The sequence below is a fragment of the Quercus suber genome, unplaced genomic scaffold (genome assembly GCF_002906115.3).
Source record: "Quercus suber isolate HL8 unplaced genomic scaffold, Cork oak 2.0 scaffold_49, whole genome shotgun sequence".
NCBI lineage: Eukaryota > Viridiplantae > Streptophyta > Magnoliopsida > Fagales > Fagaceae > Quercus > Quercus suber.
In genome coordinates, this window is record NW_027069514.1 from 1,299,426 (window position 1) to 1,324,751 (window position 25,326).

Below are 25,326 nucleotides of genomic sequence, written 5' to 3' on the forward strand. Positions count from 1 at the left end.
TGGTTTTTAATTTCAACCACATATATAAATATATATATATATATATAGAAGTAAAGTTCCGAAAAAGTCCAATTAGAATTTCAAATTTGAGTTCAATTTTACGCCATATATCCTAAACATTGACAGTTTACATTTTATACCTAAAAATATTCTTACAAGACTTTTTAAAGAGTTAACAAAATATAAGAATGATTATCAATAGTATTTAAATTATATGTATAAAAATTGTACTATACATCTTATTTTATATTTTTAAGTATATCATGTATATGCATAAGATTACAAGCTAGTCTATATATCTATCAATATATTAATATGTTAGAGAAAGTTCAATTGGAATCCAATTTTGTGTTATTTGTCTAAATTTATGTAGGGACCATACCATAATTATCCACTTAATTTTTTTAATCTTTGTGTCAAATGAATTAATGAGTGCAAAATACTAAGAATCTAATATTAATGAACTAAAAAAAAAAAAAAAAAAAAAGGCTCTAATCACATATACTCAATAGAAATCATCACACAACAAAGATCACCACACATTCTATCTATTAAAAATTAGGAAAAAAAATGATCATAAGTAGTTGTTGGAGGCATTTTATTTTATTTTATTGCCTATATGATATTTGGGAAGTCAAGACCAAAACTCAACTTTAGGCTTAGAATATGGCCTAAAGCCTATCGGTAGAGTGTGGAAAACCATTTTTGCTCAAGGTCTGGGTTGCAGCCAACAAAGATTATAATAGAGCCCCAAAAATAACTCCAGCAAAGATAAACTAGCACAAAGGATGGCTCACTACAATAAGCTTAAATAATAGTCTAGCGGTAAACAACAGAAGCGTCTAGCGGTAGATGTCTAGAAAATTAATAAATGTATTTGCACAGTAAAAATTATGCATTTCCTCCATAATCAGTTAATATAAAAGTGAGCCCATTATAACAAATATACAAGAGAAAAATGATCCAGTAGTGAATATGACATACATCGGTAACGACTGATAAGTTAATAAATGTATTTACACGATAAAAATCATATATTTTCCCCATTATTATTAAGTCAACATGAGAGAAAATTTTCATAGTATCCAATACATTATGGCCTTTGTGGGGTACAAGAATTTAATAAGGTATTTGTGCCACATGTCATGCCCATGGCCGAGGAGGCTACCATCGCATNAGACATTTTCATTAGATCCATGTGTGCGGAAGTGTCAAATAACTGTGTCCAACACAGGCATAACCACTCCAACTAAAGTGTCTATGCAATTTTATTTCATAAAATTATTATTATTTAGACCCATCTAAAACAAAATAAACATCCCAAAAATTTTCCACAATAACAAAAATTACCAATAGAAAAGCTAAAAACAATTAAGCACAGTGTAAGTAAGACCTATTTACTAGGATTTGAGACTAAGCCATATAATGTATGGCATTGTCTTCTTTTAGTTGCCTCTCTCTCTCTCTCTCTCTCTCTCTCTCTCTCTCTCTCTATATATATATATATATATAAATAAAATCATTTTAGAAGCAATTCCGATATTTTCTATTTCTTGTATTTCTTGATGAAGTTGTTTTATAAACTCCAAGGATTCCGACATATGATAGTGTGATAGCTTTAAAAGACTCAAAATGATTGGCTCGGTAACACTTGGATTCTTGTAATGGTCAAGGCATACCTCCTTATGAGGTTTAAACAATAAAGAGATATTTAAGATTTTTAAGATCTTCCACTGTCGGACGAGTTGCGGTTCCCCCACCTTGGTCTTCACCAAAGGCAAATACAACCCTTTTTTTTTATTTTTATTCTTGCAAAAATGGTCAAATAATAAATGATTTTTTTTTTAAATAACTTAAAATGAAGAAAGTGGTATTAAATGAATATTTGTTATTTTTGCAATCTATTATAACAAAAATCTTGAAGTTAAAACCTGTTGCAATATACTAATATCAACTATTTTGTGATCTATTACAATGTCAAACATGAAGCAATAAACAATTACAATGGAGATATCGTTGCGCAATAACTTGACCCAAATTATTTTTGTCAATCATTTACTATCTATTGCAATAAAAGTCATGAAACGATAGCCTATTGACAATTGTCATGTTATTACAATAGATTGCAAAATAATTAACAAAAATAATTACAATTTGGTGAATAGAAAATATCATTGCAATTTCAATTCAAGAGGTAGAATCTGTTGCAATTAGATATAAGTTCAAGTCAACGACGATATTGTTGCAATAATTACAACTAAGTGATAACTAATACTTGGCATCTAAAGGTGGTTATGTTTGGATTTTATCTAAATACTACTAAGCTTGAATTTTATTTTAGGTTTATATATCTAACCCGTTCTATCAGTAACTGGTAACCATTAAAATATAATGAACGGTCAAATTAGAACTTTACCAAATTTATGGTTAGGATTTTTGGCCCAACTCTCAAGTATCTGATTGATGCAAAATTACTTTGGGTATGTTTGGTAACTGTTTTTTTCCTCAGTTTTCTATTTTCAAAAACAATTTTTTGTTTCCTAAGGTAAAAAACTTGTTTGGTAACCTATTTTAGGCAAAAATCAAAAACTATTTTCAATTTCCATATTGTGAAGGAAATTGAAAACTGGTTTTGAGCTGTTTTTGTTTTTTAGTTTTCAGAAGCTTTAGAAAACACGGAACCTGTCCTCTGCATTACACACTTTAATGAGCCAGCACAATGGTTCGAATCACGTGAATAACAAAACATTTTTCTTTCTAATATATTTTTCACTCTTTCCCGCGCTTGTAATTTTGTCTCTCAATTTTTAGCGCCTTCCTCTCCATCCCACATATTAGAAACCCTGATATCTACTTCCTCTGTCTACCTCTGCGCCTCCACTTCCTCACAAAGGCACAATTGAAAACCTTGATTGAGAGAACCACTACTAAGGTAAGTGATTGGTCTTCACTAGATTCTCCTTCATGATTTCCTTTTGTTCTTCATTGGATTATGCCATTCTTTATCTCGTTTTTTTTTCTTAGTCTCCTTTTCTAATTATATATATATATATATATATTTTTGTGCGTGATTGAGCAGTTCTGTGCAACTTTCAAAGTTTTTGAAGAGCTTCATAATTTTGGGGAAGTATTTCATAATTTTAAGGACCCAATCACTCAAAGGTACGGTAGTCTCCCCGTGCAACAAACCTCGGCTTGACTGGACTGTGTTATTGTTTATTAATGTATGGTAGTCTCTCCCCCTGTTCTGGTAGTGGCTGAACAGGGTATACACTTATATGATGTAAATGGTTTGTTGGTTGTTGTTGAGAATATATATATATATATATATATATTTTTTTTTTTTTTGAGACCGAAGATAGAATATATATTATTGTTTTTGAGCTGTTTTTGTTTTTTAGTTTTCAGAAGCTTTAGAAAACACGGAACCTGTCCTCTGCATTACACACTTTAATGAGCCAGCACAATGGTTCGAATCACGTGAATAACAAAACATTTTTCTTTCTAATATATTTTTCACTCTTTCCCGCGCTTGCAATTTTGTCTCTCAATTTTTAGCGCCTTCCTCTCCATCCCACATATTAGAAACCCTGATATCTACTTCCTCTGTCTACCTCTGCGCCTCCACTTCCTCACAAAGGCACAATTGAAAACCTTGATTGAGAGAACCACTACTAAGGTAAGTGATTGGTCTTCACTAGATTCTCCTTCATGATTTCCTTTTGTTCTTCATTGGATTATGCCATTCTTTATCTCGTTTTTTTTTCTTAGTCTCCTTTTCTAATTATATATATATATATATATATTTTTGTGCGTGATTGAGCAGTTCTGTGCAACTTTCAAAGTTTTTGAAGAGCTTCATAATTTTGGGGAAGTATTTCATAATTTTAAGGACCCAATCACTCAAAGGTACGGTAGTCTCCCCGTGCAACAAACCTCGGCTTGACTGGACTGTGTTATTGTTTATTAATGTATGGTAGTCTCTCCCCCTGTTCTGGTAGTGGCTGAACAGGGTATACACTTATATGATGTAAATGGTTTGTTGGTTGTTGTTGAGAATATATATATATATATATATATATTTTTTTTTTTTTTGAGACCGAAGATAGAATATATATTATTGACTAAAAAAGTGTTACATGAAGAGTACAAACAGGTTACACATAAAGATTACACCTAACCGAGTTTACATTGTAGGCCTTGTGCAAAAAACAAAGTAATTAAAAATCATGAAATAGCTCAATTATTATAAGGAAAAGCAATTGAGTGTGCCTTATGTTTTATACTTTCATTGTCTATAGATGTTGATTGATAGTATTATTGTTTGGACCTTTAGTTGAAATTTGAAGCAATTTCCCAATTCCTTTGAGCCCAATCCACAGACCCGAAAATAAATTTGAATTAGGGGACAACACATGCATACCCCATAACTTAGACCGCGTTCTTTGTCTTAAATCTTTGCATCCCCATCTATGACAAAGAACACAGTCTAAGATTTGTTAACAAAATTTAAAACTAAAACCACCCAACAAAGAGTTGTTAGGAACTTGGGAATTAGTGCTAAGATTTAAAGATTATTGCAATAACTTGATATCAATTATTTTGCAGTTTATTGTAATAACAAACATATAACAATAAACAATTACAATGAAATTATCTTTGTAATAACTTGATCCAAATGATTTTTATCAGTTATTTGCTATCTATTACAATAAAACCCATGAAACAATAGCCTATTTACAATTTTTCATGTTATTACAATAAATTGCAAAATAATCAACAAAAATAATTGCAATTCGGTAAACAAGAACATGAGGTTTAAACAATAAAGAGATATCTACGATTTTTAAGATCTTCCACTGTCGAACGAGTTACAGTTCCCCCACCTTGGTCTTCACCAAAGGCAAATACAACCATAGATAATAAATGAATTTTTTTGAAATAACTTAAAATGAAGAAAGTGGTATTAAATGAATACTTGTTATTTTTGCAATCTATTATAACGAAAATCTTGAAGTTAAAAGTTGTTGCAATATACTAATATCAATTATTTTGCGATTTATTACAATGGAGATATCGTTGCAATAACTTGACCCTAATTATTTTTGCCAATCATTTACTATCTATTGCAATAAAAGTCATGAAACGATAGCCTATTGACAATTATCATGTTATTACAATAGATTGCAAAATAATTAACAAAATAATTACAATTTGGTGAATAGGAATATATCATTGCGATTGCAATTCAAGAGGTAGAATCTGTTGCAATTAGATATAAATTCAAGTCAACGACGATATTGTTGCAATAATTACAATTAAGTGATAACTAATGCTTGGCATCTAAAGGTGGTTATGTTTGGATTTTATCTAAATACTGCTGAAAATATTTAGATATTTTTCATATTTTTAGAGCTTCGCTAGAGTGTAGCTCTACTCGGTTGTAGCCATGTGGGGATTGTATAATAAAGAATATCTCATTATAATGGTGGCTCCTTGGCCGTTTGCCCAGTGGAGACTTGATATCCTTGGACCATTTCCTATGTGGACAAGGCAAATGAAGTTCCTGGTGATAGGTTTACTAAATGGGTGGAAGTAGAGCCGTTGGCAAAGATTACCGAGCAGAACGTTAAAAGTTTTGTTTGGAAGAATATCATCTGCCATTTTAGAATCCCTAGGGTGCTCGTCTTAGACAACGGACGCTAGTTTGACAATACACACTTCAGAGAGTTTTGCGAGCAGTTAGGAATCAAGAATTACTACTCTTTACCCTCCCACCCACAGTCTAATGGACAGGCTAAAATTGCAAACCGATCATTGCTGAAGATCATCAAGACTCGGTTTGAGGGGGCAAAAAGGATATGACCAGATGAGTTACGCAGAGTCCTTTGGGCATATAGGACAACAGTAAGGACTCCCACTAGAGAAACTCCTTTCAAGCTAACATATGAAAGTGATGCAGTGATACCCGCAGAGGTTGGTTTGATTAGCTACATGGTGGCCTATTATAAGGATGAGGAGAATGAGAAACTACTCTGTCTAAGCCTCGATCTCATTGATGAGGTAAGAATGGATGCAGAACAGAGGGTGACACGTTACAAGAACCTGATGACTGAGCACCATAACACATTGGTAAAACTAAGGCATTTCAAAATTGAGGACCTCGTCTTGAAAAGGGTATCCCTAGCCAGTAGGGACCCTGCTCACGAAAAGTTAGGACCTAATTTGGAAGGACCATACAGAATCATCAATTACAAAAGACAAGGTTCGTACTACTTGGAAGCCTACCTGAAAGCCTTGGATGGACGAAGGTTGAATCACCCATGGAATGTGGAGCACTTGAGGAAGTACTACCAATAAAGAGGACTCATCAAGAAGGTCAGCATGGACGAGGTGAAAGATTATTAGTGATCACTAGTAGTCTGTTTATGTTATCTTTCAGCACTTATGTTTTCTAGCAGTATTTTATGTTTCCTAGCATTTGAATTCCCTAAAAAGCACTAGCTACTAGCATGTGCTATGGACAATGTCATTAACAAAATCCTTTTGTATATAACGTAATTTGAATTCCCTAAACTAATATGAATAATGTCTTTGGACGATGCTATGTACAAAGTTCAGTATTGTCTATGGAAGATGTTATGTAGAAGGTTTTCTATTGTATATAAAGCAGTTTGAATTTTCTAACTTAAGCGTTGATGATTCTATGAAGCTAACGTCCATAGAAAATTAAAGACGTCTAAACTCTCTAGATGCAGAGATGTGTTGTCATGAGCTATTTTTAGACAAGGAAAATGCAAGTTGTCATAAAACCTTAAGTGAAAACAAGTACGAAGAAAAGGAGCAAACACACCCCCAGTACACTCGTCCAAAAACAAAGGACAAAGAAAAAGCATGCATGCAATTTACAAAGAATTTATATGGATGACACGTCCAAACCACTGAGTAATCCCAACTATGGACGAAAAGAAAAATAGCCAATCAAAAATTCTGAAAATAAGTCTAAGATAAGGACGAGGAAAATATTCAGCCATTCCAATATAAAGTCCTAACTATGGATGAAAGATACTTGGAATTAAAATTGGCAACAAGAACAAGAATGAACGTTCAAACATGGATGGAAATGTGTTAATAAATAAAACTAAAGGTAGATGACCATTGTCCAAAAACCCTTTAAAGTAACAAGCCTAGAAAGACAATTGTATAAACTCCCGTCTTGAAACATGGACGAGTTAATGTACTTATAGAAATTTAAAATTGTCCAAAACAACAGACCCCTAAAAAAAAAGAAAAAAAAAAAAAGGGAGAGAGAGCAAAGAAACAAATAAGGATAAAGGTAATTTCATTTTTGGGGATAAACAGCTAGGGGCAATGCCCCTAGACTTTGAGTCGTCCTTTGCGAGCTAAAGGGTAGAAGCATCGTCCTCGATGTTTACATTTTCAAAGCTCGTCTAGAGTACTAGGATTAAGCCACGTGTTAGCATCTAAGCATCTTATTTTGAACCACCTTGACAGGCCACCTAGACAATCTTCCAGCCAATAAAGAATTGCCACGTGTAAAAGCGATAGTGGCATGGACGACACAAGAACAAGAGGGCTATTGATAGGATCCAAACAAAGTTTAGTTCGTCCATGGTGGTCGTCCATGACTAGAACACGTCCATAAGGTTTTACAAGAAAAGAAGCCAATAGAAGCATCCCAACATGATGAAGATCCATACATAAGATATAATAGCCTTCCAAGTTATGATGGTCGTTCATGACTCACAAGGTTATGGACGACCAAGAGTAATCGTCCAGGACTTGTAAGGGAATGGACGACCATACAACACTTGGTAAATTTCAGGGGAATTCTCTATAAGCTCTACACAATCAATCCATGATCTATCATTTTGGAACATGGATGAATTCCTCGAAAGGTGCTCTGCTTTTTCTCCATTAACTCCACACATCATCTCCCACGAGAGTAGTGGATCTGAGCAAGTAGACCCACTTCTAACTCTCTATAAAAGGATCAAGTCACATTCACCCAAGGTAGGTTCGACTATTCACAGTTTTCTATCCTTGTGTTTTAGAGAGAAAACCGACTAAACCGTCGGAGGGCCCTTGGCCGGGTTACACCGTTCACCATTGACATTTTTTTTCTTTCTTTTCAGGTCCTAAAGCCATCATCATAGCCTGAAGTATTCTAGCCAACTGCTTTTCGTGTATTATCAAATTATAAATAGATTTGTAAGATATTATTGATAACATAAAAAAAAATCAATTTCATAATAAATTTTTTTTAATTTTTTAATTTTATAAATTTTTTGTTTAGAAGAATTTTCATAACAAGTTTGAGGCCTTAGATTTGGCATTTGGGTACCAAAAGCCTATTTGGGCTCATAGAAACTTACCTGGCCCAATCCCCAAAAAGATAATCGAAACCTTAAAAACAAAGCATACAAATACAATAAATACAAAACGCCACCGTCGAGATAGTCTGAAACTATTGTGCAACTCTTTTTTGATTTTTCTGTTAAAAATCAAAATTGGGTGTGTGAGAGAGAGTGAGAGTGAGAAAAAGATTGAACAATGTATTCGAGTTCGAATCACAGTAACGGCTACCACCCACATCACCAACACGAAGACAATCGTTTCGGACAAACACACAGTCACAGCAAGGACCGAGTTCGCAGGTACACTCGTGGCGGCGCTACTAGTACTAATGGTAGGTCACGTGACTCCCATGGCCATGCTGGTCCTACCTCTGCTTCTGCCCTTAGGGTTTCTGACCAGCAACAGAAACCTGCTACTGATTTCGACATGGCTTACTTTTTTTTTTTTTTTTTTTGTGTAGGCTTTTCGGTTTGAGAAAATTTTAGCTGTTTTTGTTTGTGTGGATGCAGTTTGACTATATGGGTTTTGTTTTATTGTGCAATTTGGATGTGGGTTTGTGATTGTTTCTCTTTTTCTAGTATTGGGTGGTGAGAATTGCTAATGAAAATTTCACTTCGTTAGTGTGTTTCCTTTTTTAGCTGTTTTTGATGTTTCCTTTTTTACATGTTGTTGGGTTTTGTTGTGTGAATGAATGGTTGTGTTGTTGAGCTCAAGTAGTTGGGTGTTGGGAGCTAAGTGCTTAGATTTTGATGTGGACATTATGGAGGGAATGAAATTGTTGTACTTTAAAGGACGTAGAAAGCACAGGGACTCAATTGATAGCAAGGTTTAATAGTAACTCCATTGGAGAGTTTATAGAGTCTTTGCCGTTTTGCACATATTATTTCATTGTAATTCTTTAAGACTTATTGGTGTTCAGTGCACCTGAAGTAGTCATTTGTCAATAGAATTATTATTTACCTGTTTAAAAAAAAGAGAGTAAGGTGAAGGGTGAGGTCCTAACTTCAAGATCCATTGGCTGTTTGTGTAACTTACCAATAAAATAACTAAAATTTTATGTCGTAGGTTCAAATTTAGAATAGCCCATTCACTTGGAAAATCTGCGTATCTTTTTCATGCATATTTATGTGTATGATGAAGGCATGAAGTCTATGTCATTCTTTCTAGTGGTAAACTAACTATACGTTGGTATAGAATGGCGTGATATCACTTAGGCATATCATTCATATATATATATTGCGTCAATATCCTTCTCTCTCTGTCTTTCTTATTGTATAAATATTAGAACAAAACAATTCCTTATAGAAGGATCTAAGCACTATATTTGTTAAATTGAAACTGCTGTCCTTTTTTTGGGGGATGGTGGGAGCATGTCAGAACAACCTCTGAGTTCTTGGCATCAGTGGGTTCTCCCTGAATGCATTTTTATTACTTTCTATCGGTGTTTTATTGTCTTTCTTTATACTTGAGGTTGCTTATTAAAGTATTTATAGAAGAAATAGTTAGAGCCTTCAACTGTGGGGATTTTTGCTATGATCTATGGCTATCATCTCATTTTTCTTTGAACTATACAGGATCGTGTACGGACTGAAACTTATAGGATGGCAATCATGCAGCATCAGAGCGCTATTGCAGGCAAAGTAATGAAGTTCTTGTAATCTCAGTTATGGATTGAAGTATAAAAAAAATAATTATGAAACAATTTGTGAATTCTTACGCAAAAGCATTTTATGTGTACATGCGAGGACTCACACATTTGGCTTTATAAATTTTGATAAATTACTTGATTTGATCCAATATTTTGGTAAGGTTTACAAACTTTATAATCTCAGAGTATCAAATACCTTAATAAATATATAGACTAATGTATACTTTTGGCCCTTAAAGTTTGGGTTGTTTTCATTTTGACCCTTTGAGTTTTAAAATTTGGCCCTTCATGTTTGATCTGTTTTCATATTGGCCCGCTGTTAATTTAATCTAACCATTAAGTGTTAGATAAGTGCATCCATTAAGACACTCACCCATATAATGCTAGGTGTCACCAAATTACTAATGGAAATGGACGGTAGGGCTAATATGAAAACAAGATCAAACATTAAGGTCTAAAATGAAGATTTTGCCAAAATGAGAACAGCCTCAAATTTTAAGGGCCAAAAGTGTATTTTAGTCATGTTATATTATATTATATTTTACAGACATATATCTATACATCATTTTTGGTAAATGAATATACTACAATGGGCCATTATAATTTGAAAGTGTTTAGCCTGATACTCTGCATGGATTGAAATTAAACACAGCTTATTGGTTCACTTTCATCTTCCTTAATGCAATCGTGTTTACAGGTTGTAGTGGATGTTGGTTGTGGCACGGGAATTCTGTCGATATTTTGTGCCCAAGCTGGTGCAAAACGGGTAAGCTCTCTAGGAATTAATCAGAATTGTACGGTAAAATTAATATTTGATGTATGGAAATTTTTGTGTGAAAAAGAGTGTAATGTTATGTTTAGTAATTTCTGAAGTCAAATTTTGAACAATTACGTGTATCTCAATAAACCAAGAAGAAAAAGAATGCAGTATGTTGAGCATTGCAAAATATCAGATGAATAATATCATAACATTTTCATGTCAATTATATTCCATGTTGCAATGTTTTTCCTCTAGTAGGCAGTTACTTCAACTAAAATGGATTGTCTTGTCCTTCAAAATATAAATTAATGCACAATAGGTATTCTTTAGTAGCAGGTGGAGGCTTGCCTAGATTTGTTAATGTGGAAAATCTGTTGGTGGCGGATAATTGCTTCAAAATGATGTTTTATGGTGGACCTGCAATATTGAGACTATCACATGTACAGAATATTTGTTTGGGCTGGTATGTCAATGAGCTTTAGTTTAGATTGCATCTTGTAAGAGCAAGGTGAAGGTTAGATCATGAGTTCAAGACTCGTTGAGTGTGCATGTAACTTACAATAAAAAAAATTGTTGAGGTGGTGTTGCTGTTTTAACTTGTAGTAGTAGCTATGTGTGATTTAATATTGCTTGCAGATCATTTCTTTCAAGTTTCAACTTCTCAGTTGCAGATTACCTAATATTTTTCTATTTTGCCCATTTGGCTTTTTGAATGAAAAATCTGATGTACAAGTATGGAGTTGTTTCCCTATTATTATCTCAATTGAGTTGTTAAGAAGATTTTGTCATTGCTTGAACTATATTTTTTTTAATTTTTTTTTAATGAGTAGTACAACAACAATAACTAAGTCTTGGTCCCAAATTTCTTTGGGGTTGGCTATATTTTATGAGTAATAAGAAATTTTATTAGCAAGATAAGAAGAAATTCTCTTATAAATATGGAGTGTACAAGAGAATCCCCTAACGAATTACAAGATTACCCCCAACTCCCCATTCGCCCCCACAAAAAAAAAAAGTTGTCCATTTGTCCATTCTTTGCAAAGAACGCAAGAAAACATATTTAATTGCAATAGAAGACTTCTCAACACCATTAAAAGTATGATTTTTCCTCTCTTTCCAAATGTTCTGCATAAGGCAAAGAGGAGCTGCATTACATATGGGACTTTATATGGCAATTGAATAACACTTTCCAACTGAATCAAAAATCTATTACTTTCTTTGTCATTTCTTGAACTGTCCTCTTGATTCATAAACATTAATTCTACATTTTTGTCTTGGCCATGGGGAAGTACTATATTGGTTCCTTATTTTGTAAAGACTTGAGTGATGCTCTTTTTCCCTTTTCTTCAGGTTGATGTTAATGATTGTTGATTTGTTTTCTTCTTAACTTACTTTCAGTTCTTGTAATATTGAAATTATAGAAATTTATGTGTATGAAATATTTGATTTGGTTTTGTTGTTACCAGGTATATGCTGTTGATGCAAGTGAGATTGCATTGCAGGTATTTTTTTGGTAGTACTAACTGTTTCATCTTGTTATTCTTATAACAATGCTCATTGTTCTGGCCTATATGTGGTTCGTTTTGTTTGATTCGTCTGGTCTCTATGGTCTATGTGTTCAACTTCCTCTTACATTTTATAGAATCAGTTGAAATTATTCATGATTTGGTCAGTACAACAATGGGGATAAGGTTTCAATCCTTTTTTTATTTTATATTTTCATAAGTGATAATGTCAATGACATCAGGTAAAGGGGGAAAGATAAGTATGATTATAAATTGGTTAATTTATTGAATTCTCAAGATGTGGGTAGTATATCATTAGTTCCTTCTTAACATATATGTTCTTTCTTTCCTCTTTTTTTATTTGGGGGGGTGGGGTGGGGTGGGGGATGTTAATCCTTTTCGCCTCTCTTTCATAAATATTTGTGATTTCAAATGGTGTGGATGCATAATGTCTTTCTATTTTTTTTTTCACATTTTTTAAGCAATAAGCATCTGACTAAATAATTTAATTTTTTGAGTTCTGACTGATCTCTTTCTCTTGTGAGCAGGCAAATGAAGTTGTGAAGGCTAATAATTTATCTGATACAGTCATTGTATTGCATGGACGAGTTGAGGTAGGCTTTTTTAAACGCACTAATATTTTTCCTATTCTCTGAAAGGGGTTTTGAGTTTTAATTATATTAGTTAATCATCTTATTAATAATTTTCCTGTGTACATTTTTTATTATTATATAATTGGCAAGTGTCTATGTTGTGTGTAGGTATTGATGCATTATGAAAAAAAACTGTAATTTTTATAGGGGTCATAAACCATTAAATGTATGCTAGGTGTATGTTATTCTCATTTATACTTTCCACACGTCGTGGTATTTTATCTCCTTTCCTGCTTGCCCAAACTAATCTGCTTTTGCAAGCTAGTACCTTAGATTTCATACGATTTCTGTGAACTCAGATTATGATGTCTGCAGGATGTTGAAATAGATGAGGAGGTTGATGTTATAATTTCCGAATGGATGGGCTACATGCTTCTCTATGAGGTGATTATAGAACTGTGCATGCTGGAGTTTTTTTTTTTGGGATCCGGAATCTAACCATGTGATTATAGAATGACAATTTTCTTACTTCTGTTATTATGAGGAACTTGCTTACTATTGCAGAGTATGCTGGGAAGTGTGATCACTGCAAGAGATCGATGGCTAAAGCCTGGAGGTCTTATACTTCCTTCAAATGCAACGGTATCTTCACTTTCTTGTCTTATAGTTAATATAGTCCTGTATTATTGAGGACATTTGTGACTCCTTCTGCCTCCAATTTTTATTCAATTGACAATCTAGTCGCTTTGGTTGGATTGTGGCCTTAGTTACTTGTAGTTTGTTGAACTTGGCATTTAATAAAAAGCAATTTGCTTTTACGATCTTATTTCAATTTGTACTGCTTGCAGTTGTACATGGCACCAGTTACGCACTCTGACAGATACGGTGAAAGCATTGATTTCTGGCGCAATGTTTATGGAATTGATAGTGAGTACACATCATTCTAACATGGCATTCTTAATCATTATTTTAACATGATACATTTATGTTACAAGCTGGAGATTCGGTTATTTACTGTGTTCACAAAGAGAATATCTTAGTGCCAATCAGTTGAATTTCTTTCGAGCAAAAAAAAAAAAAAAAGAAGCAATTTTGTGTTATATTTGCTCTGTTTCTATTGTTTATGGCATCTTTATATGAAGTAATACACACACACACACACACACACACAGAGTTTATTCCTTTGTCTGGCTTCTTATTTGGAGCTTGTATGCCACCTTTCACCTCTATCAGAGTCTAATACTTTACCAGTGTCTGGGGAGAATTGTTGTGCCCTAAATATTTCCTCTGTAGTAGAACGCATCAGGAATATTATTTAACCCTACCTAGATTTTAGTTGCAGCATTTATTGGGAAATCCTTCTGATTGAATGATCTAGATTTTAACTGTTTGTAATTGATAAAGTATTTTTGGGGTCTTAACTGAGACCTCAAGCGCATCATATATTCTTAGATATGGTTTGGAAGTGGAGGTCTTCCATTCAACAATAAATGCATGGAGGATACTTGATGCTTGAAGGTTGAAGAAAAAATGTTGATTCTGATGTTCAGAATGGTAATTAGGCTTTGAAGATGTTCTTCAGCGTGGTTGAGGACCTAGTTGTAAAACTTTATTGTGTACCAAGGTCAGCTATGCAAGGCAGCTCATGAAGTACAAAGCCCAGGAAGGCTGAATCTACTTCTAAGCTACAAATGGTCAAGACTCTTTTTTTTGATAGGTAAAATGGTCAAGACTTTGATATGACATGAAACTGAAGGACTCACAATAAAGCTTGATTTGCCTTAGAATCAAAATTTTAGCTTAAGTTCTTTCTCTTGTTTTGTCATGCGAAGCAGATATGTGAGTAATTTTATATTTATAGGACTAACTTCTTAGTCAGGAGCCTGCTCAATAATTAGTTTACAACTGAGGTTTAAATGGAACTTCACCTAGGAAGCATGGACATGGACACTAATATGACACAGCATTACTAAAATTTACAAAAATTTCTAAAAATTTAGGACATGACACAGGGAACACGGGGATACATATATTAATTAATTATTAGATATTTTTTTATTTATATTTTTTAATATATTGTTAAGCATTTTTTTATATAAATAATGTAAGAAATTTTATAATAAAAAATAGCCAACCCAAGAACACTGGAAATGTACTACAGTGGTAGAAATTAAGAACCCAGATTACAATGATCAACTAGAACAGGGAGGGACAAACAAGAACATGAAGGCAAAACTAAGCTCCATTCAAGGAGAGTACGAAAGAAAAAAGACTTTATATCAATGATAGACCATTCACAATCCTCGAAGCATTTAGCATTCCATTCTTGCCATAAGCACCAAAACAAACCTCCTTAAATCTCTATTTCTATGTGTTCCAAACTTTCCTTGCCAAGAAGCTAACAACTCAAGAACTTTATACGGCATAACTCAATGGATACCAAACAAACAAAAGACCATAGACCACATCTCATATGCTATAGGACAATGAATGGATACCAAACAAACCAAAGACCAGACCACATCTCATATGCTATAGGATAATGAAGAAGAAGATGATCCATTGATTCCCGACACCTTCTGCACATATAGCACCAATCTAGCACTACAATATGCCTAATCTGAAGATTATCTGTAGTTAAAATATATGTTTAACAATCCCAATATATTGTTAAGCATTTATTTTTCATATAATGTTAAACATATATAAATTTAAGAGCAATAATGGATAATGCTATAACAAATCCAAAAACCAAAATACATTCCAGCCGTGTCCCATTATATATATTAAAAAGGGCTGGGACATGCTCGCAGCCGTGTCCCAGAGGTGTCGGACACGGACACGGCAGCCTAAATAAGGTGTCCATGCTTCTTATTCACCCTATACTAGCATCTTTTTAGCCCTTAAAGGTAATCTTCTTGGTTTCTCTATATAAGGGGTGTACCTTAATGGCATTGAAACAAATTTTGGACCCAAATATTGCAGCTGATTTGGTTCATCAGTTGAGCTGCCTCAATTTTGTGGTGACATGCCATACTTTCTCTACTGGATATGCTACAGGCATCTAGATCAAGAAGTGAGGCGTGCCTTATTTTTAATGTCTATGCTACCTTTTAGCTGTCTTTATCCATATTTTACTGTCAAACTACAGTCTGTTTGTTGCTAACCTGTATACTCCCTCTAAGCCAACCTTGTTTGACATAATACATCTTTATTCCCATCTTAAAGAGGCTGTACTGCCTCTTTTTGGTGGCTGACTTTAGTAGTTCTGTTACGGTTCTTTGAAGTCTCGATTGTCTTACACTGTACTAAAGCATGCATCTTGATTTCATACAATAATACATCTTTATTCCCATCTTAAAGAGGCTGTACTGCCTCTTTTTGGTGGCTGACTTTAGTAGTTCTGTTACGGTTCTTTGAAGTCTCGATTGTCTTACACTGTACTAAAGCATGCATCTTGATTTCATACAATAATACATCTTTATTCCCATCTTAAAGAGGCTGTACTGCCTCTTTTTGGTGGCTGACTTTAGTAGTTCTGTTACGGTTCTTTGAAGTCTCGATTGTCTTACACTGTACTAAAGCATGCATCTTGATTTCATACATTCTTTAGAGGGCCTTTTGCTGATGGAAAATAGATAGTGAACGCTATTCTCCATATATTTTGTAGGCAGTATCCTTTTGTGTTTGTGTCAAACTGTTGTCAAATAAAATTTCGTGGTACCAAGTTTTGTTAGCATTGTAAATGGAATTATTATACAAATGGTGAATCTAGATTTCAATTGAAATACTTGCATTTATACATCATAAATTTCTCTCTTGAGACATTATATAAATGGTTTTGAAGTTGTTTTTAACTGTTTCCTTCTCATAGGTAAGTATTTTTTAGTTATTTGTGATCTAGCAGTTATGATATTTTGTATTTGGATGCAGTGTCTGCCATGTTGCCACTAGCAAAACAGTGTGCATTTGAGGAGCCATGCGTGGAGACAATAACGGGTGAGAACGTTTTGACATGGCCGCATGTGGTGAGTCCTCTTATCTTAGTTCCAGATTTCATTCATTTATGGTCTACTTTTTTAATCTTTGTACTGACAATTTTAGAAAAATAAGTTGTGTTATTTTAAATTAAATTAAACAATTTCATATATTTACATATCTACAAATTTATAATGTGAACTGCTTCTCTATCCTATGCAATACACTCCCAATATCAGTGCTGCTTGCAGTTAGAATCCATGTGCTGAAGTGATTACAAGATTAAAAAGTCATATGAAGTACAGTAACTCATTCAAAATCAACATGGTCATTTCTTTATTAAATTCTAATGAACAGTATACCGGAGAAGACAAAAAGCATCAGTGGCTTACCTCCTTTTTTCAAATGACACTCCATTCTTGAGGTTTGTGATCCACGTAGTAGATACACCCTTACAACCACTTACATGCCATTACAAAGTGTGACAAAATATCCTTTTTCAAATTAAATTCCCATCTCAAGTAATGGTTACTTACCAGACTGGTTAGAGGACAAACAAATAAAGGAGAAAAAATTGTAGCCCTAAGGAACAGTGTCATTTTTTTAAAAATAGGAGGTAAGTCCCTGATATTTCTCAAACTTCAAGGGAGTTTTTGCTGATATACCCTTTCTCTTTTAGGAGTCCATTAATTGATGTCTAAGATTGTTGTTGAGACTTGTATGCTCGAAATGAAGGTGTATTCGTCAAAACAGATGTAAGATTTTATGTTCTATCTCCGCTCTGCCTTTTTGAATAATTTGGCATGAAAAATGCAATTGGACTTTCATATGCAACTATGAAGGAATAAAGTGATATTATGACATTACTAAACTGCTCTCACATGGTTTGTTAATTTCTTTCGAGCAAAAAAAAAAAAAAAAGAAGCAATTTTGTGTTATATTTGCTCTGTTTCTATTGTTTATGGCATCTTTATATGAAGTAATACACACACACACACACACACACACAGAGTTTATTCCTTTGTCTGGCTTCTTATTTGGAGCTTGTATGCCACCTTTCACCTCTATCAGAGTCTAATACTTTACCAGTGTCTGGGGAGAATTGTTGTGCCCTAAATATTTCCTCTGTAGTAGAACGCATCAGGAATATTATTTAACCCTACCTAGATTTTAGTTGCAGCATTTATTGGGAAATCCTTCTGATTGAATGATCTAGATTTTAACTGTTTGTAATTGATAAAGTATTTTTGGGGTCTTAACTGAGACCTCAAGCGCATCATATATTCTTAGATATGGTTTGGAAGTGGAGGTCTTCCATTCAACAATAAATGCATGGAGGATACTTGATGCTTGAAGGTTGAAGAAAAAATGTTGATTCTGATGTTCAGAATGGTAATTAGGCTTTGAAGATGTTCTTCAGCGTGGTTGAGGACCTAGTTGTAAAACTTTATTGTGTACCAAGGTCAGCTATGCAAGGCAGCTCATGAAGTACAAAGCCCAGGAAGGCTGAATCTACTTCTAAGCTACAAATGGTCAAGACTCTTTTTTTTGATAGGTAAAATGGTCAAGACTTTGATATGACATGAAACTGAAGGACTCACAATAAAGCTTGATTTGCCTTAGAATCAAAATTTTAGCTTAAGTTCTTTCTCTTGTTTTGTCATGCGAAGCAGATATGTGAGTAATTTTATATTTATAGGACTAGTCAGGAGCCTGCTCAATAATTAGTTTACAACTGAGGTTTAAATGGAACTTCACCTAGGAAGCATGGACATGGACACTAATATGACACAGCATTACTAAAATTTACAAAAATTTCTAAAAAATTAGGACATGACACAGGGAACACGGGGATACATATATTAATTAATTATTAGATATTTTTTTATTTATATTTTTTAATATATTGTTAAGCATTTTTTTATATAAATAATGTAAGAAATTTTATAATAAAAAATAGCCAACCCAAGAACACTGGAAATGTACTACAGTGGTAGAAATTAAGAACCCAGATTACAATGATCAACTAGAACAGGGAGGGACAAACAAGAACATGAAGGCAAAACTAAGCTCCATTCAAGGAGAGCACGAAAGAAAAAAGACTTTATATCAATGATATACCATTCACAATCCTCGAAGCATTTAGCATTCCATTCTTGCCATAAGCACCAAAACAAACCTCCATAAATCTCTATTTCTATGTGTTCCAAACTTTCCTTGCCAAGAAGCTAACAACTCAAGAACTTTATACGGCATAACTCAATGGATACCAAACAAACAAAAGACCATAGACCACATCTCATATGCTATAGGACAATGAATGGATACCAAACAAACCAAAGACCAGACCACATCTCATATGCTATAGGATAATGAAGAAGAAGATGATCCATTGATTCCCGACACCTTCTGCACATATAGCACCAATCTAGCACTACAATATGCCTAATCTGAAGATTATCTGTAGTTAAAATATATGTTTAACAATCCCAATATATTGTTAAGCATTTATTTTTCATATAATGTTAAACATATATAAATTTAAGAGCAATAATGGATAATGCTATAACAAATCCAAAAACCAAAATACATTCCAGCCGTGTCCCATTATATATATTAAAAAGGGCTGGGACATGCTCGCAGCCGTGTCCCAGAGGTGTCGGACACGGACACGGCAGCCTAAATAAGGTGTCCATGCTTCTTATTCACCCTATACTAGCATCTTTTTAGCCCTTAAAGGTAATCTTCTTGGTTTCTCTATATAAGGGGTGTACCTTAATGGCATTGAAACAAATTTTGGACCCAAATATTGCAGCTGATTTGGTTCATCAGTTGAGCTGCCTCAATTTTGTGGTGACATGCCATACTTTCTCTACTGGATATGCTACAGGCATCTAGATCAAGAAGTGAGGCGTGCCTTATTTTTAATGTCTATGCTACCTTTTAGCTGTCTTTATCCATATTTTACTGTCAAACTACAGTCTGTTTGTTGCTAACCTGTATACTCCCTCTAAGCCAACCTTGTTTGACATAATACATCTTTATTCCCATCTTAAAGAGGCTGTACTGCCTCTTTTTGGTGGCTGACTTTAGTAGTTCTGTTACGGTTCTTTGAAGTCTCAATTGTCTTACACTGTACTAAAGCATGCATCTTGATTTCATACATTCTTTAGAGGGCCTTTTGCTGATGGAAAATAGATAGTGAACGCTATTCTCCATATATTTTGTAGGCAGTATCCTTTTGTGTTTGTGTCAAACTGTTGTCAAATAAAATTTCGTGGTACCAAGTTTTGTTAGCATTGTAAATGGAATTATTATACAAATGGTGAATCTAGATTTCAATTGAAATACTTGCATTTATACATCATAAATTTCTCTCTTGAGACATTATATAAATGGTTTTGAAGTTGTTTTTAACTGTTTCCTTCTCATAGGTAAGTATTTTTTAGTTATTTGTGATCTAGCAGTTATGATATTTTGTATTTGGATGCAGTGTCTGCCATGTTGCCACTAGCAAAACAGTGTGCATTTGAGGAGCCATGTGTGGAGACAATAACGGGTGAGAACGTTTTGACATGGCCGCATGTGGTGAGTCCTCTTATCTTAGTTCCAGATTTCATTCATTTATGGTCTACTTTTTTAATCTTTGTACTGACAATTTTAGAAAAATAAGTTGTGTTATTTTAAATTAAATTAAACAATTTCATATATTTACATATCTACAAATTTATAATGTGAACTGCTTCTCTATCCTATGCAATACACTCCCAATATCAGTGCTGCTTGCAGTTAGAATCCATGTGCTGAAGTGATTACAAGATTAAAAAGTCATATGAAGTACAGTAACTCATTCAAAATCAACATGGTCATTTCTTTATTAAATTCTAATGAACAGTATACCGGAGAAGACAAAAAGCATCAGTGGCTTACCTCCTTTTTTCAAATGACACTCCATTCTTGAGGTTTGTGATCCACGTAGTAGATACACCCTTACAACCACTTACATGCCATTACAAAGTGTGACAAAATATCCTTTTTCAAATTAAATTCCCATCTCAAGTAATGGTTACTTACCAGACTGGTTAGAGGACAAACAAATAAAGGAGAAAAAATTGTAGCCCTAAGGAACAGTGTCATTTTTTTAAAAATAGGAGGTAAGTCCCTGATATTTCTCAAACTTCAAGGGAGTTTTTGCTGATATACCCTTTCTCTTTTAGGAGTCCATTAATTGATGTCTAAGATTGTTGTTGAGACTTGTATGCTCGAAATGAAGGTGTATTCGTCAAAACAGATGTAAGATTTTATGTTCTATCTCCGCTCTGCCTTTTTGAATAATTTGGCATGAAAAATGCAATTGGACTTTCATATGCAACTATGAAGGAATAAAGTGATATTATGACATTACTAAACTGCTCTCACATGGTTTGTAAAGCAAAGGCCAGAAAAGATATTTTGTCCTAGCATTTTGGAGTATGTTAGCAAGTACATATGCTTTGAAAAAGTTAGATTCCACAACCCCCCCCCCCCCCTGGGATTTACATGAAGCTTTGAAAATTTATTTGTCCAACTGTTTACAGGTAAAGCATGTTGACTGTTATACAATTACAATTCATGAGCTAGAATCTGTCACAACTAGATATAAGTTCAAGTCAATGATGAGAGGTAATCTCTCTCTCTCTCTCTCTCTCTCTCTCTCTGTATGCACATTTATATATTTACATATTTTCATTTCTTGCTTATCAAAAAAACATATTTTCAATTCTTTTGTCCCCGGTTCTCTAGTTTTTTTCTGCAACCTTACGCTCAAAAGATCTGTAATCCGTTTCATCTTCATCATCCAGATAGAATCTGGCAGCTTTTTATGCTCACTCTTCTTAACATCAGTGCTTTTTAGTGTGTTTTTATAATTGGAACCTTTGTGATTCCAAAAGTTATTATGCCTGTTAAGCACATTATTTCAGTCTGTTTTTACAATAGATTTTATTTCTGGAGCTTTCTGTACATCTTTTGTTACAGGTCATTTGTCTTTAATACTTTAAGTCGATATTTCTTGCCACTCTTGGTGGTTTTTCTTTATTTGATTCAAGTTTGATCCAAGTTTTCTTTGATTTGCAGCTCCACTGCATGGGTTTGCATTTTGGTTTGACGTTGAATTCAGTGGACCTGCTGTATCTCCCTCCAATAATCACACACTATCATTGCTTGTTGATAATAATCCCATAGATGGTAGTCAGAGGAAGAAACGGGCAAATCCCAATGAAGCATTGGTGCTGTCCACTGCACCTGAGGACCCTCCAACACATTGGCAACAGGTACTTATAATGCTTGCTTTTCTTTTCTAACCCATGTGGGCCTAATTCCATGTGTTGAATCACACATACATGCACCTGTTTTCATCTCCAAGGTTCTAGCTTATCCTATTTCATACTTGTAAGTAAAGGAATATATAAATTGTTTAGTTGGTTTATAGTGTCTCTAACGCAGTAGAATTTTGCAAAGGTAAATATGACTCATGGTGTCAGAAAGTGGAAAATGTGGCCAGTAATTATGTGGATTATATGTATTAGAGATACTTTATTATATCATATTATATCAATGCAGATGGACAAAAGTCCAAGAGAGAAAAGTACAAGAGAAAGAAACACTAAACATTTCAAAGTTCTTTCTTTTTTTCTTCCTAAGAGGCTAAATCTGAATTCGTAACAAAATGAAGACAATAAACTGAATTCCTATCAAAAATGAAGACAATAAACTTGTTGAACAGTTACATTCATAACTAGTTTTGAAAAAGTTGCTTATTAGAAACGGGGCGGGCTCCCCTCCAGTCCAAAATTCTCCCATTCTCTCCCGTTTTAATCCTGATGCCACACACATGGCAAATGAAAAATCTAACGGTGAAAAACAAAGCCACCTTGAAACGTAATTTACTGCTTTGTTCAAACACCTTTCACCTACCTCCCTTGCAAATCCTCAGCCCATACACCACTGCCCTTGGTAGCATATGGCAAGAAGCCATCGGAAATAGTGCCGGAAACCTTGGAGTTACTGGCGTCATTCCGAAAAGCTCTTGGTGTTACATCTCTTCTGCAAGTTATTTTTTTTTTTTTTTTTTTTTTTCTCAAAAAAATCATGTGGAGACTTCTGATTCTTTTCTGGGTTATCTCCATTTTTGCACAAATCCACAAAACCTCCATATGGGTCTAGCCAATTCTCATTCAATACTTGAAAACCCTATTTCACCATCTGGGTTTTGCTCCAATCCTCTTCCAAACATCAAAAATCTTAATGAATTTCACCAAAATTCACTTCTTAGGTTTTGGATCTCTTAGATTTAGGCATAACTTTGGTGGGTTTTGCTCCATTTCACTTCAAAGTAATCAAACCCAGCATCTATTCTATTTTTTACAACAAATTACCCAAATAAAAGATATTGCCTCTTTGACTGTGTCAATACAAAACCTTATCTCATAGAAGTTTTAACTTGGCCTCCTTGTTGTTTCATTCCCCATTGGGACATTGGTTAGCTGGTGTTGAAGAATCTGCATATAATCATGCAGTATAGAATCCATAGAATAATCCATCTTGACTATTTGTGAAGGATGCAACTGTCGTGTTTCTAGGTAGAATTTCAGATGGCTCCACTGCCAAGGACGGTGGTGTGTGGGCTGTGGGTTTGCAAGGGAGATCGCTGAAGGTGTGGGTAAAATTGAAATAAAATATATTTCAAGGTGGCTTTGTTTTTCACCATTGGATTTTTCATTTGCCACGTGTCTTGCATCCGGATTAAAACGGGAGGGAACGGGAGAATTTTGGACTGGAGGGGAGCCGGCCCCATTAGAAACCTCTTGTTTCTCTAAAGATATTGTTGGCACCGACACAGTTTTCAGAATATCAGAGCCAAACAACAAGAAGAGCAAACTTTTCATTTTAAAGATCAAAAACATGAATAAATTTCTCAGAACATGATATTTTTCCAGGAAAGAAAAATTGTTCACTGTGGTTATATCTCATTCCTGCAATTCTTTAATAATCATTTCCTTGCTTAAGAAGTTTTCTTTTGCTTGTTATATAATTGATACTGATTCAGTCAGTACACCTAACAAATTAATTTTGCAGACAATGATATACTTTTATGACCCAATAGAGGTGGAGCAAGATCAACTGATTGAAGGCTCGGTAACACTATCACAGAGCAAAGAAAACGCTCGATTCATGAATATTCACCTTGAATATGCGTGAGTGATAGCACATACTTTTCTTAAGCTATTCTTCTTGTCCTTGGTCAAGCAAGAGATATCATACGTAATTTCCTCATATTGATCTTTGCTCTTGCAGTTCGGGTGGCCGAGCCTTTGTAAAGGAGTCAGTAATGCGATAATCATCCTGAGGATTCTCCTCATTGTTATCTGTGTTGGGCTCCTTGGAGCAAATCCTTTTCAAGTAATTTCATGGCTCAACCTGGGACTGTCTTGCCTACATTTCTTAGTGAAGTTTGCTTCTCCAAACAAAACTCTGAGGGTGAGGCTGTGGACCCGAATTTCACCAACTTTAACCTAACAGAGTCTTCACGAAGATGAAATGATTCATTAACTAATTTAAATATAAGCATAGGTAAATTTTGATGTTATCCCTGTTTGTTTTTGGACATTGTTGACTTAGTTTGCTCTTGAGGTTGTATTTTATCTAAATGGATGTGAGTTACTAGATGAGTGTATCATTCAATTCTCTCAGTTCAACAATATGTTCCTTGTGACACCATTTTTGAGGCTACAAGTGACTGATGTATTAACCAACCCTTTTTTATCTCTTTTTCTTCCACTCCTTGAGATAGCACTTGCTGCCATTGAACTCGCTGCCTCATAAATCTCCCTTATTATTCGAGCCAAGCCAACACTAACCAGCTTGGAGTGTATTTTCCTTTGGGTTTTTCACTTTGTAAACAAATTGTCTCTATTGTTTATTTTACTGCACTTTACTCTAGTTGTTATTTCTTTTTTTGGGGTATGCGGATTTAACAACAAACCAATGGTCTAAACTTGTACTTTATATTGAGATGAACAATAATCATTTATAATCTACATGAAAACTTCTGGTGGTAAATACCGCAAGTGACATCAACGTCACTCCTGCAATATGGACAAATTTCATTGGACTTGTCCAAAAACAGACTTCCATACATACATGACAATAAAATCAGAAGTGAATTACCAAACTTTATTTGTCAGATGTCTACCTTCGAATCCTGAACTTGAAACATAATAAAAAAATAACTAATCTCATCAATAATCAATTAGAAAGTTTCTTTCTATTTTTCTTAGTTTTAAACCAAAATACATTTATGATTTTCCCCCACCAAACACCCAAAGGCCCAAAGCATGCTTCTTCTAGACTAGTACATGCTTGAACCAGGCAATAGGACACATGTAGTCCTCTTTGCCGTTGCAACTCTCCCTCTCTTTCCTC

The 25,326-nt window shown here is 34.2% G+C and overlaps 1 protein-coding gene across 3 annotated transcripts; it reads left to right on the top strand.

Moving 5' to 3' along the window:
• Positions 1–9,924: 9,924 nt before the first annotated feature.
• On the top strand, positions 9,925–24,843 carry LOC112017158 (probable protein arginine N-methyltransferase 6). 3 transcript variants are annotated; one of them, XM_024049617.2, is made up of 12 exons: positions 9,925–10,019; positions 10,725–10,793; positions 12,254–12,289; positions 12,841–12,906; positions 13,261–13,329; positions 13,450–13,527; positions 13,734–13,812; positions 16,819–16,913; positions 21,441–21,525; positions 21,979–22,175; positions 23,980–24,098; positions 24,199–24,843. In XM_024049617.2, the coding sequence occupies exons 1-12, from the start codon at positions 9,981–9,983 to the stop codon at positions 24,239–24,241; spliced, it is 975 nt and encodes a 324-aa protein (XP_023905385.2). In that variant the 5' UTR covers positions 9,925–9,980; the 3' UTR covers positions 24,242–24,843. The 3 variants fall into 3 exon arrangements, with proteins under 3 accessions (XP_023905385.2, XP_065627860.1, XP_065627861.1); XM_065771788.1 differs by lacking the exon at positions 16,819–16,913 and adding an exon at positions 20,357–20,451; XM_065771789.1 differs by lacking the exons at positions 9,925–10,019; positions 10,725–10,793 and adding an exon at positions 11,913–12,137.
• Positions 24,844–25,326: the final 483 nt, after the last annotated feature.

Bases quoted from the DNA above. Each gene is read 5' to 3' on its own strand.
- LOC112017158 (XM_024049617.2), top strand. From the start codon at position 9,981: ATGGCAATCATGCAGCATCAGAGCGCTATTGCAGGCAAA. The intron at 13,528-13,733 runs GTATCTTCACTT...TACTGCTTGCAG, and splicing joins TACTTCCTTCAAATGCAACG to TTGTACATGGCACCAGTTAC. The intron at 13,813-16,818 runs GTGAGTACACAT...ATTTGGATGCAG, and splicing joins CAATGTTTATGGAATTGATA to TGTCTGCCATGTTGCCACTA.